The sequence below is a fragment of the Cherax quadricarinatus genome, chromosome 5 (assembly GCF_038502225.1).
Source record: "Cherax quadricarinatus isolate ZL_2023a chromosome 5, ASM3850222v1, whole genome shotgun sequence".
Classification (NCBI taxonomy): domain Eukaryota; kingdom Metazoa; phylum Arthropoda; class Malacostraca; order Decapoda; family Parastacidae; genus Cherax; species Cherax quadricarinatus.
Window position 1 is genome coordinate 43958874 of NC_091296.1, and position 14025 is coordinate 43972898.

The 14025-nt window shown below is 42.1% G+C and overlaps 1 protein-coding gene across 6 annotated transcripts in view; it reads left to right on the forward strand.

Moving 5' to 3' along the window:
* LOC128684764 (collagen alpha-1(I) chain) overlaps window positions 1–14025 on the forward strand; it is a 195684-nt gene that overhangs the window by 39236 nt on the left and 142423 nt on the right. For all 6 annotated transcript variants that reach the window (XR_011394188.1, XR_011394189.1, XR_011394190.1 and 3 more), the window contains exons 2-3: window positions 3982–5287; window positions 8430–8586. Coding sequence is in view for 2 of the 6 variants with exons in the window: in XM_070101722.1 (XP_069957823.1) it covers window positions 3982–5287; window positions 8430–8586 (1463 nt within the window). In the remaining 4 variants the exon portion in view is untranslated. The remainder of the gene's footprint in view (window positions 1–3981; window positions 5288–8429; window positions 8587–14025) is intronic.

Here is a 14025-nt window from a genome sequence, read left to right on the forward strand (position 1 = left end):
TACTCGGCTGTTACTGATGCTCGGCTGTTACTGATACTCGGCTGTTACTGATACTCGGCTGTTACTGATACTCGGCTGTTACTGATACTCGGCTGTTACTGATACTCGGCTGTTACTGATACTCGGCTGTTACTGATACTCGGCTGTTACTGATACTCGGCTGTTACTGATACTCGGCTGTTACTGATACTCGGCTGTTACTGATACTCGGCTGTTACTGATGCTCGGCTGTTACTGATACTCGGCTGTTACTGATACTCGGCTGTTACTGATACTCGGCTGTTACTGATACTCGGCTGTTACTGATACTCGGCTGTTACTGATACTCGGCTGTTACTGATACTCGGCTGTTACTGATACCTGACTCCTCCGATATCGCCTCTGAAATTATATGTACCACATTGGCACCTTTGATTTTATTAATCTAAATTGGTGTAAATACTAAATATGTTTAGATTATTATAAATATATAGTTGACTATATGTAAATTCGTTAGAGAACATTCAGAGAAGTTAAAAAATTAATTCATTGCATAAGAAATCTTACAAAGATCGAAATGCCTTAACCCTTATTCTCTTGTAAGATGTATAATGAGGGGAGACAACTAAAGTGTATAAGTATACCTGGAGGGTGTTCCCGGGGGTCAACGCCCCCTCGGTCAGGTCCACGACCAGGCCTCGCTGTGGCTCAGGGTCTGATCAACCAGGTTGTTATTACTGGCTGCACGCAATCCAATGAACGAACCACAGCTTGTCTGGTCAGGTCAGTACCTGTCCGGCTCCCTCTTGAAGAAAGCTGGAGGTCTACTGGTAATCTCCCTTTTGTATGCAGGGAGGCAATTGAACAGTCTCGGGCCCATGACACTTATTGTGCTATCTCTTAGTGTACTCGTGGCAACACCTGCTTTTCATGGGAAAGATGTTGCACCGGTTGCTGAGACTCTTGATTTCCGTGTGCAGATTTGGGAGTAGTCCCTCTAGGATTTTCCAGGTGTATATTACGGTGTTTGTTTCTCGCATGCATTCCAAGCAACACAGGTCAAGAGATTTCGAATGTTTCCAGTAATTGGGGTGTTTCATTGTACTTATTCATAAAGTGAAAGTTCTCTGTATATTCTCTAGGTCTGCAGTTTCGCCTGCCTTGAAGGGGGTTGTCAGTGTACATCAGTACTGCAGCCTAGAGAGAAAAAGTGATTTGAAGAGAATCATCATGGGCTTGGCGTCCTTAGTTTGAAGGTTTTCATTATCCATCCTATTATTTTCATAGCAGATGTGGTAGACATGTTGTGATCTTTGAAAGTGAGATTCTATGACATTATCACTCCCAGATCCTTCACGTTAGTTTTTCGCTCTGTTGTGTGACAGGAATTTGTTTTGTACTCCGATGCAGCTTTAATTTCCTCGAGTTTTACATAACAGAGTAATTGAAATTTGTCTTCATTGAACTTCATGTTGTTTTCTACGGCCCATTTAAAGATTTGGTTGATGTCCGCTTGGAGACTTGCAGCGTCTTCGATGGATGACACTGTCATGCAAATCTGGGTGTCATCCGCAAAGGAGAACACGGTGCTGTGGCTTACATCTCTATGTCAAATATGAGGATGAGGAACATAATGGGAGAGAGTACTGTACCTTGTGGAACAGAGCTTTTCACTGTAGCCGCCTATCACTTTACTCTGTTTACTGTTACTCTTTGTGTTCTATTTGTCAGGAAGTTATAGATCCATCTACCAACTTTTCCTGTTATTCCATTATCACGCATTTTGTGTGCTATTAAACCATGATCGCACTTGCCGAAGGCTTTCGCAAAGTTTGTGTATACTACATTTGCATGTTGCTTGTCCTCTAGAGCATCCAAGACCTTGTCATAGTGGTCCAGTAGTTGGGACAGGCAGGAACGACCTGCTCTAAACCCATGCTGATTTTTATGTGGAATGTTAGTGCTATCGAACTGTAATTCTTTACAATTTCTTTACTGCCACCTATGTGGAGTGAGACTATGTTGTTTTTAGTGACTGTGGGATGACCCCTGTGTCCATGATCCCTCTCGAAAGAATAGTTAAGGCACGTGACAGGGGCTTCTTGCAGTCTTGATGAACACGGAGTTCCAAGAGTCTGGGCCTGGGGCAGAGTGCATGGGCATGTTATTAATTGCTTTTTCAAAGTCTTGTGGAGTTAGGCTAATATCAGAATTTTTTGAATTATCCAAATTTTGACACTCGGTCATGAAAAAATCATTTAGATTGTTGATCCTTAGTCTGATTAATGGCTCACTAAATGCTGAGTCATACTGGGGCTTCGGTATCGTACCTATTTCTTTGCTGTCATATGTGTAAGTTCCACCTCGTCTAAGTAGGGGCCCTATTCTGGATGTTGATTTTGACCTAGATTTGGTATAAAAGAAAAGAGTATTTTGGGTTTCTTTCAGTTTCATTTATGGCTTTAAGTTCTTCCTGTGTTTCTTGTCTCCTGTATGATTCCTTAAGCTCATGTTCGATATTTGCTATTTCTCTGACCATAGAGTTCCCTCTCCATAGAGTAGTTAAAGTGAAGACTTAGACATGCAACATATGGGAATCTTTATTAAGGAAACGTTTCGCCACACAGTGGACTGATGAAGCCACTGTGTGGCGAAACGTTTCTTCAAAAAAGATTCCCCTATGTTGCATAAGTGTCTAAATCTTCAACTTGTCGTTTTCAAAACCATTTATCACAATATTTAAGGTACACGAAAGGGGTTTCTTGCTGTTGTTGATGAACACGGAGTTCGACGTGTCTGGCTTGCAGCAGAGTGCGTGAACATGTCACTAATTGCGATTTTAAAGTCCTGTTATGTTGGGGTTATATCGGAAATTCTGGAGTTAACCAAGTTTTGAGTCTCGGTCATGATAAAAAATATTTGGATTGTCGACCCTTAGTCCGATCAGCGGCTCACTAATACAAGGAATTCTTCAACACTTGTCCAGTCTTTGGACAAAGACCTACTTACACTAGTTAATGGTTACACTGTGATCCCGCCTCCTCCTGCTTCCACTCACCTGACTACAGTACATAAGCCACTTCTCCGGCCATGTGCTGTACTTTCTACAAGAGTGATGGACTGAACACATCGATTCTAGGCTGAGGGACTGATTACCTCAAACTCCTCCTCTCCTTACCCTTCTCTGCTTTGTATTGGGCTGATGAAGCCACTGTGTGGCGAAACGTTTCCTTAATTAACAAAAATTCCCATATGTTGCATAAATGTCTCAAACTTCAACTTGTCGGTTTTCTAACAATTTATCACATCTTTTTTTGTTACCTGGCTCGATATTTTCTATTTCTCTAGCCAGTGCCTCCTTCAGTGTTCCAGACAGACTGGCACCTTGGAGCAGCTCTGTGATTCTTCGCTTTCGCCAGTAGAGGCGCATTCTCTCTCATTTTAGTTTACATTTCTTCTTTTTTCTTAGAGTATTGTGCCTTGAGCATACCTTATGTGCCACAGTTAATTCTTTCTAGGCAAAAGTTGGGATTCATGTTGTTTAGGATATCTTCCCAGCGAGTTTGATCCAACTGGATCTTTTCGTTATTGAAGCTGAATTTGATGAAGGCTCCCTCATAACTAATCTCATTTTACTGGACAGAACCCCTGTACATACATGTTTATACCTCGATTATGTTGAGAAAGACGTGCCAAGTATGGTCCAGTAGGCCTGCTGCAGTGTTCCTCCTTTCTTATGTTTCAACAATTTACAATATGTGCTGAACAAGTTACTCTGGTTATGAACAATTTACAGTTCATTGAACTTCATTAATGTTAAGTTTAATAGAGAATTTAATGATTTTCATGACATGGAAATAAGAGCTCCCAGAAATAATTTCTGGAGCCACAAGGAACAACCTTCGAGTGTAGGTGGGAGGGAGAACCCAGTAAAACCCCAACCACCTACACTGGTTGTACCGCCTGCAGCGCCAACTATAACCCCATTTGCCTTCCCTGCAGGGGCTGGCGTCCCTGCAGGGGCTAGTCTGCTTGCAAGGGCCTGCCTGCGTGCAGGACAACATGAAGAGGCAACGTCACCACAATCCACAGCGTTACCTGGAGATGTTGACTCACCTGTAACATCTGGAGATGCTGACTCATCTGTTATACCTGAAGATGCTGATTTATCTGTAACACCTGGAGATGCTGATTTATCTGTAACACCTGGAGATGCTGACTCGCCTGTAACACTTGGAGATGCTGTCTCACCTGTAGTACCTGGAGATGCTGGCGCACCTGTAACACCTGGAGATGCTGGCGCACCTGTAACACCTGGAGATGCTGACTCACCTGTAACACCTGGAGATGCTGACTCACCTGTAACACCTGGAGATGCTGACTCACCTGTAACACCTGGAGATGCTGGCGCACCTGTAACACCTGGAGATGCTGACTCACCTGTAACACCTGGAGATGCTGACTCACCTGTAACACCTGGAGATGCTGACTCACCTGTAACACCTGGAGATGCTGACTCGCCTGTAACACTTGGAGATGCTGTCTCACCTGTAGTACCTGGAGATGCTGACTCACCTGTAACACCTGGAGATGCTGACTCACCTGTAGTACCTGGAGATGCTGACTCACCTGTAACACCTGGAGATGCTGACTCACCTGTAACACCTGGAGATGCTGACTCACCTGTAACACCTGGAGATGCTGACTCACCTGTAACACCTGGAGATGCTGACTCACCTGTAACACCTGGAGATGCTGACTCACCTGTAACACCTGGAGATGCTGACTCACCTGTAACACCTGGAGATACTGTCTCACCTGTAGTACCTGGAGATGCTGACTCACCTGTAACACCTAGAGATGCTGACTCACCTGTAACACCTGGAGATGCTGACTCACCTGTAACACCTGGAGATGCTGACTCACCTGTAACACCTGGAGATGCTGACTCACCTGTAACACCTGGAGATGCTGACTCACCTGTAACACCTAGAGATGCTGACTCACCTGTAACACCTGGAGATGCTGACTCACCTGTAACACCTGGAGATGCTGACTCACCTGTAACACCTGGAGATGCTGACTCACCTGTAACACCTAGAGATGCTGGCCTGGATAAATGGACATGCAATGATGCTTCACTTGTAGAATTAAGCCAAGATGACCCATCTCCCACACCACCACCTGGGAAGGTGGCTCCACAGCAGATACAATCACCACCAGCTGCACCACCACCACCTGGGATCCTGCTGGTGGGCAAGTGCAAGATAAGGGAGACAGGCAACGCTACCACTCTGGCTCGACTCTGGTGAGTGAAGTTACAGGTCAGTATAAAGCGTATTAAATTCTCTGAGAGACATTGACCACATGTTCAACACTTCATAAAAAACAGTATAATACCATTATAAATAGAAAAAACTTTCCCACTTTATGTACGTAAGTAAACAAGAAAAGTTGAAGTAGGAATGTACTCAAAATACAATAGCATTCAGAGTATCACGGTACTCAAAGTACCATAATGCTCAAAGTACCATAATAAATAAAGTATCATTGCACTCAAAGTACCCTGGTACTCAAAATACAACGGTACTCAGTGCTAACTGCAAGACAAACACAAAATGACTGTGGTGTAAAGATTACCTCGCTAGCTGGTATGGATGTAAAGCAACCATGAAGCTACCATGAATCTACCTTGATTTTGTCATAAAGCAACCATGACGCTACCATGAATCTACCTTGATACTGTCATAAAGCAACCATGACGCTACCATGAATCTACCTTGATACTGTCATAAAGCAACCATGAAGCTACCATGAATCTACCTTGATTTTGTCATAAAGCAACCATGACGCTACCATGAATCTACCTTGATACTGTCATAAAGCAACCATGACGCTACCATGAATCTACCTTGATACTGTCATAAAGCAACCATGAAGCTACCATGAATCTACCTTGATTTTGTCATAAAGCAACCATGAAGCTACCATGAATCTACCTTGATTTTGTCATAAAGCAACCATGAAGCTACCATGAATCTACCTTGATTTTGTCATAAAGCAACCATGAAGCTACCATGAATCTACCTTGATACTGTCATAAAGCAACCATGAAGCTACCATGAATCTACCTTGATTTTGTCATAAAGCAACCATGAAGCTACCATGAATCTACCTTGATACTGTCATAAAGCAACCATGACGCTACCATAAATCTACCTTGATTTTGTCATAAAGCAACCATGAAGCTACCATGAATCTACCTTGATACTGTTATAAAGCAACCATGACGCTACCATAAATCTACCTTGATTTTGTCATAAAGCAACCATGACGCTACCATAAATCTACCTTGATTTTGTCATAAAGCAACCATGACGCTACCATAAATCTACCTTGATTTTGTCATAAAGCAACCATGACGCTACCATAAATCTACCTTGATTTTGTCATAAAGCAACCATGACGCTACCATGAATCTACCTTGATTTTGTCATAAAGCAACCATGAAGCTACCATAAATCTACCTTGATTTTGTCATAAAGCAACCATGACGCTACCATAAATCTACCTTGATTTTGTCATAAAGCAACCATGACGCTACCATAAATCTACCTTGATTTTGTCATAAAGCAACCATGACGCTACCATAAATCTACCTTGATTTTGTCATAAAGCAACCATGACGCTACCATAAATCTACCTTGATTTTGTCATAAAGCAACCATGACGCTACCATGAATCTACCTTGATTTTGTCATAAAGCAACCATGAAGCTACCATAAATCTACCTTGATTTTGTCATAAAGCAACCATGACGCTACCATAAATCTACCTTGATTTTGTCATAAAGCAACCATGACGCTACCATGAATCTACCTTGATACTGTTATAAAGCAACCATGACGCTACCATAAATCTACCTTGATTTTGTCATAAAGCAACCATGACGCTACCATAAATCTACCTTGATTTTGTCATAAAGCAACCATGACGCTACCATAAATCTACCTTGATTTTGTCATAAAGCAACCATGACGCTACCATAAATCTACCTTGATTTTGTCATAAAGCAACCATGACGCTACCATGAATCTACCTTGATTTTGTCATAAAGCAACCATGAAGCTACCATAAATCTACCTTGATTTTGTCATAAAGCAACCATGACGCTACCATAAATCTACCTTGATTTTGTCATAAAGCAACCATGACGCTACCATGAATCTACCTTGATTTTGTCATAAAGCAACCATGAAGCTACCATGAATCTACCTTGATACTGTCATAAAGCAACCATGAAGCTACCATGAATCTACCTTGATTTTGTCATAAAGCAACCATGACGCTACCATGAATCTACCTTGATACTGTCATAAAGCAACCATGAAGCTACCATGAATCTACCTTGATACTGTCATAAAGCAACCATGAAGCTACCATGAATCTACCTTGATTTTGTCATAAAGCAACCATGAAGCTACCATGAATCTACCTTGATTTTGTCATAAAGCAACCATGACGCTACCATGAATCTACCTTGATACTGTCATAAAGCAACCATGAAGCTTCCATAAATCTACCTTGATACTGTCATAAAGCAACCATGAAGCTACCATGAATCTACCTTGATTTTGTCATAAAGCAACCATGAAGCTACCATGAATCTACCTTGATTTTGTCATAAAGCAACCATGACGCTACCATGAATCTACCTTGATACTGTCATAAAGCAACCATGAAGCTACCATGAATCTACCTTGATACTGTCATAAAGCAACCATGAAGCTACCATAAATCTACCTTGATACTGTCATAAAGCAACCATGAAGCTACCATAAATCTACCTTGATACTGTCATAAAGTAACCATGAAGCTACCATAAATCTACCTTGATACTGTCATAAAGTAACCATGACGCTACCATAAAAATTATGGGGTTACTATGAGCTTACCATGACACTATGAAGCTATTACCATGATGCCACCATGAAATTACTATAACTACCACAAAGTTACCATGATAGCACCATGACACCACAACACTACACTAAAGTTACCATTAAATTACCTAACATCTTTTAGTGCCACTAACTTCTTCTTTCCATTTACGTTTATAATTTCTCAAATAATGAAGTATTATATTTTTTAAATATTTATTTTAATAAATATATCAATAAATGTAAACTATGAAAGCCGCTAAAAATTAAATCAACGAGAAAACAGAGAAAATTTTTTGAGTATATCACTGAGTGAATTAAAGAGAACATTTAAAGCAGTAAAGATATTTAAATGTAAGTCATAATAATAATAATAATAATAATAATAATAATAATAATAATAATAATAATAATAATAATAATAATAATAATAATAATGGACCAGTAGGCCTGCTGCAGTGTTCCTTCTTTCTTATGTTCTTATGTAATTGTTGGCTTTATGCTTGGCAGTCACCAGGTGGAAGTTTTGGGGTGGGTGGGCGTGACCCTTGACCCGGATGACCTGACTCAGCTGACCTCGCTGCAACACCTGGTCAGGTCACACAACATAGTGGCAGTAGTGGGTCTTCACGCTTTCCGCTCTGCTCGTATCCTGCTGACCTGCCAGGTAGGTGTGTATCCTGCTGACCTGCCAGGTAGGTGTGTATCCTGCTGACCTGCCAGGTAGGTGTGTATCCTGCTGACCTGCCAGGTAGGTGTGTATCCTGTTGACCTGCCAGGTAGGTGTGTATCTTGCTGGCCTGCAATGTAGGTGCGTATCCTGCTGACCTGCCATGTAGGTGTGTATCTTGCTGGCCTGCAAGGTAGGTGCGTATCCTGTTGACCTGCCAGGTAGGTGTGTATCTTGCTGGCCTGCAAGGTAGGTGCGTATCCTGCTGACCTGCCAGGTAGGTGTGTATCTTGCTGGCCTGCAAGGTAGGTGTGTATCCTGCTGGCCTGCCAGGTAGGTGTGTATCCTGCTGGCCTGCGAGGTAGGTGTGTATCCTGCTGGCCTGCAAGATAGGTGTGTATCCTGCTGGTCTGCAAGGTAGGTGTGTATCCTGCGGGTCTGCGAGGTAGGTGTGTATCCTGCTGACCTGCCAGGTAGTAGTGTATCCTGCTGACCTGCAAGGTAGGTGTGTATCCTGCTGACCTGCCAGGTAGGTGTGTATTCTGCTGGCCTGCAAGGTAGGTGTGTATCCTGCTGGCCTGCGAGGTAGGTGAGTATCCTGCTGGCCTGCCAGGTAGGTGTGTATCCTGCTGGCCTGCCAGGTAGGTGTGTATCCTGCTGACCTGCCAGGTAGGTGTGTATCCTGCTGGCCTGCAAGGTAGGTGTGTATCCTGCTGGCCTGCCAGGTAGGTGTGTATCCTGCTGGCCTGCAAGTTAGGTGAGTATCCTGCTGGCCTGCAAGGTAGGTGTGTATCCTGCTGGCCTGCCAGGTAGGTGTGTATCCTGCTGGCCTGCAAGGTAGGTGTGTATCCTGCTGGCCTGCCAGGTAGGTGTGTATCCTGCTGGCCTGCAAGATAGGTGTGTATCCTGCTGGCCTGCAAGGTAGGTGTGTATCCTGCGGGTCTGCGAGGTAGGTGTGTATCCTGCTGACCTGCCAGGTAGGTGTGTATCCTGCTGACCTGCAAGGTAGGTGTGTATCCTGCTGACCTGCCAGGTAGGTGTGTATTCTGCTGGCCTGCAAGGTAGGTGTGTATCCTGCTGGCCTGCGAGGTAGGTGAGTATCCTGCTGGCCTGCCAGGTAGGTGTGTATCCTGCTGGCCTGCCAGGTAGGTGTGTATCCTGCTGACCTGCCAGGTAGGTGTGTATCCTGCTGGCCTGCAAGGTAGGTGTGTATCCTGCTGGCCTGCCAGGTAGGTGTGTATCCTGCTGGCCTGCAAGTTAGGTGAGTATCCTGCTGGCCTGCAAGGTAGGTGTGTATCCTGCTGGCCTGCCAGGTAGGTGTGTATCCTGCTGGCCTGCAAGGTAGGTGTGTATCCTGCTGGCCTGCAAGGTAGGTGTGTATCCTGTGGGCCTGCCAGGTAGGTGTGTATCCTGCTGACCTGCCACGTAGGTGTATATCCTGCTGACCTGCCAGGTAGGTGTGTATCCTGCTGACCTACCAGATAGGTGTGTACCCTGCTGGCCTGCAAGGTAGGTGTGTATCCTGCTGGCCTGCCACGTAGGTGTGTATCCTGCTGGCCTGCGAGGAAGTTGTGTATCCTGCTGGCCTGCCAGATAGGTGTGTATCCTGCTAGCCTGCCAGGTAGGTGTGTATCCTGCTAGCCTGCCAGGTAGGTGTGTATCCTGCTGGACGGGAAGTTAGGTGTGTATCTTGCTGGCCTGCCAGATAGGTGTGTATCCTGCTGGCCTGCGAGGAAGTTGTGTATCCTGCTGGCCTGCCAGGTAGGTGTGTATCCTGCTAGCCTGCCAGGTAGGTGTGCATCCTGCTGGCCTGCGAGGTAGGTGTGTATCCTGCTGGCCTGCCAGGTAGGTGTGTATCCTGCTGGCCTGCTAGGTAGGTGTGTATCCTGCTGGCCTGCGAGGTAGGTGTGTATCCTGCTAGCCTGCGAGGTAGTTGTGTATCCTGCTGGCCTGCAAGGTAGATATGTATCCTGCTGGCCTGCGAGGTAGTTGTGTATCCTGCTGGCCTGCCAGGTAGGTGTGTATCCTGCTGGCCTGCGAGGTAGTAGTGTATCCTGCTGGCCTGCCAGGTAGTAGTGTATCCTGCTGGCCTGCCAGGTAGTAGTGTATCCTGCTGGCCTGCGAGGTAGTAGTGTATCCTGCTGGCCTGCCAGGTAGTAGTGTATCCTGCTGGCCTGCCAGGTAGTAGTGTATCCTGCTGGCCTGCGAGGTAGGTGTGTATCCTGCTGGCCTGCGAGTTAGTTGTGTTGGTGACACCTTCGCCTGTATAGGGAGTGCCTTTCTCTTTCTAGTTTATATCTCCTACTTTTCCTTAAAGGAATATGCCTGGAGCATACCTCAATTGCCTCAGAGTTCATTATATATATATATATATATATATATATATATATATATATATATATATATGTCGTGCCGAATAGGCAGAACTTGCTATCTTGGCTTAAATAGCAACGTTCATCTTGCCATATAGGACAAGTTAAAATTTGTGTATGCAATAATTTCGCCAAAATCATTCTGAAACTAAAGAAAAAAATATATTTCACTGTGTTTGTTTAGTATTAAATTACTATAAACAAATCTAAAATATATTTAGTTGGGTTAGGCTAAAATAAACTGTTCTTGTTATAATAAGGTTAGGTAAGTTTTCTAAGATTCTTTTGGTACAAAATAAAAAATTTTTACATTAGCATTAATGAAAAAATATATCTTTAAACGTATAAGAGAAAATTTGAAAACGGACTTAATTTTAAATGAGTTCTTGCTAATTAGCCAGTTTTACATATTCGGCACGACATATATATATATATATATATATATATATATATATATATATATATATATATATATATATATACATATATATATATGTATATATATATATATATATATATATATATATATATATATATATATATATATATATATATATATATATATATATATATATGTCGTGCCGAATAGACAGAACTTGAGATCTTGGCTTAAATAGCAACGTTCATCTTGCCATATAGGACAAGTGAAAATTTGTGAATGCGATAATTTCTCCAAAATCATTCTGAACCTAACGAAAAATATATATTTCACTGTGTTTGTTTAGTATTAAATTATTGTAAACAAATCTAAAATATATTTAGTTGGGTTAGGCTAAAATAAACTATTCTTCTTATAATAAGGTTAGGTAAGTTTTCTAAGATTCTTTTGGAGCAAAATTAATTTTTTTTACAGTAACATTAATGAAAAAAATATATCTTTAAACGTATAAGAGAAAATTTTCGAAAGGACTTAATTTTAAATGAGTTCTTGCTAATTGATCAGTTTTACATATTCGGCACGAGACATATATATATATATATATATATATATATATATATATATATATATATATATATATATATATGCAAACACTGAACTCTGGCTGAAGGAGACTCGAACCTACGAACCTTGGAACAAGGTACGCAGTGCTATACCAATCTCACCACACTGGACCAATACCTTGGCGTCCAACTTGCGCTAGACTTTGATCCAAGGCAGCCAGCTTTCAGGGAGAAGGCTTACAGCTTTTCATCTCATCCCCTGCATGCATCAGCCTTACTAGAGATTTTAACAATGCAAGGAATTCGCAAGAGCAGGCGAAATATACACAAACACTGATCTCTGGCTGAAGGAGACTCGAACCTGTGGTGAGAATGGTAATGCGCTGCGTACCTTGTTCCAAGGTTCGTAGGTTCGAGTCTCCTTCATCCAGAGATCAGTGTTTATGTATATATCGCCTGCTCTTGCGAATTCCTTGTATATATATATATATATATATATATATATATATATATATATATATATATATATATATATATATATTATTGTGACCACGAACGAGTGGTATTGATCAATAACAACACTGCACAAGCCAAGGATTCAGTTTGCCACCATTAAAGGCACAGCCTCATCAATACGGCCACTTGATACTGGAGTTCCGCAGGGAAGTGTCCTTGGACCCCTGCTCTTCCTCATTTACATCAGTGTTCTTCCAAACATATCCCAACACCTGAAACCCATTCTCTTTGCTGACGACGCGACTTACGTCATCTCCCACCCTAATCTTGCCACCCTCAACACCATTGCTGGCAAAACCTACTATATTATGTTTGGTAGCAGAGCAGGTGTTGCGCAACTTAACATTAAGACCAACAACACTCTAATTGCCAGACATAATGAGGGCAAATTCCTTGGCCTATACCTCGACAACAACCTAAATTTCAGCACCCATATCCAACATATAACAAAAACAGTATCCAAAACGGTGGTGATCCTCTCCAAGACACGATACTACGTACCGCAAACTGCCCTTCTCACACTATACCATTCACCTATATATCCATACCTCACCTATGCTATCTGTGCTTGGGGTTCAACTGCAGCAACACACCTAAAGCCAATAATAACCCAACAAAAAGCCGCAGTAAGAATAATCACTAAATCCCATCCCTGGCAACACCTCCCTCCCCCAACTCTTCATAGATCTAAACTTACTCCCTGTTCAGAACATCCACACTTACTACTGTACAATCTATATCTACAGGACCTTAAATTGCAATATTAACCTTGACCTAAAACACTTTCTTGATAGTTGTGACAGGATCCACAGGCACAACACCAGACACAAACATCTCTATGACATTCCCCGTGTTCGACTAAACCTTTACAAAAAATTCAATGTATTTCAAAGGACCTAAAATCTGGAACACCCTACCTGAAAACTCTAGAACTGCAGACACATTCATCACTTTCAAAACTACAGATAGAAAACATCTTATCTCCCTGATCCACCCCGACAACTAACTACATGATAACCACCTGGTGGTTCAAAATTACACTCACTCACCCACTGACTATAAACCCAAAAATATTAATCTTAATCTTAAAATAATAAATCCTAACTAGTCATAAGCTTGCCTATGTTACTCAAATATAGACACTTCGTATTGTGCCAAAACAAAAGCATTCACATTGCTAAACTCAAAATTATGATGTAGTCACTTAGCCTTAATAATATAATCTGTAAGGACTTAATGTTAAGAATTAATAATATAATATCTTTATTTACTACTAGTACATGTACAAGGTATACAGTCCTAGCTGACAACAATGACATACTACTATATAGAAAGTCCCTTGTTATGCTCCGCATTTCGGGCAAATTAGGTCAGTGTCCAGGGATGCGACCCACACCAGTCGACTAACACCCAGGTACCCATTTTGCTAGTAAGTAAGTAAGTAAGTTTATTCAGGTATACACAAATACAGTTACATAGAATTATCATACATAGCAGCATATGTGTAGAGAACCTAGGATAACCCAAAAAAGTCAGACAGAGTGACTTATTTCCATTGGGGTCACATAGACAACAGGTGGAAAGAAACACGTTCAATGTTTCTACT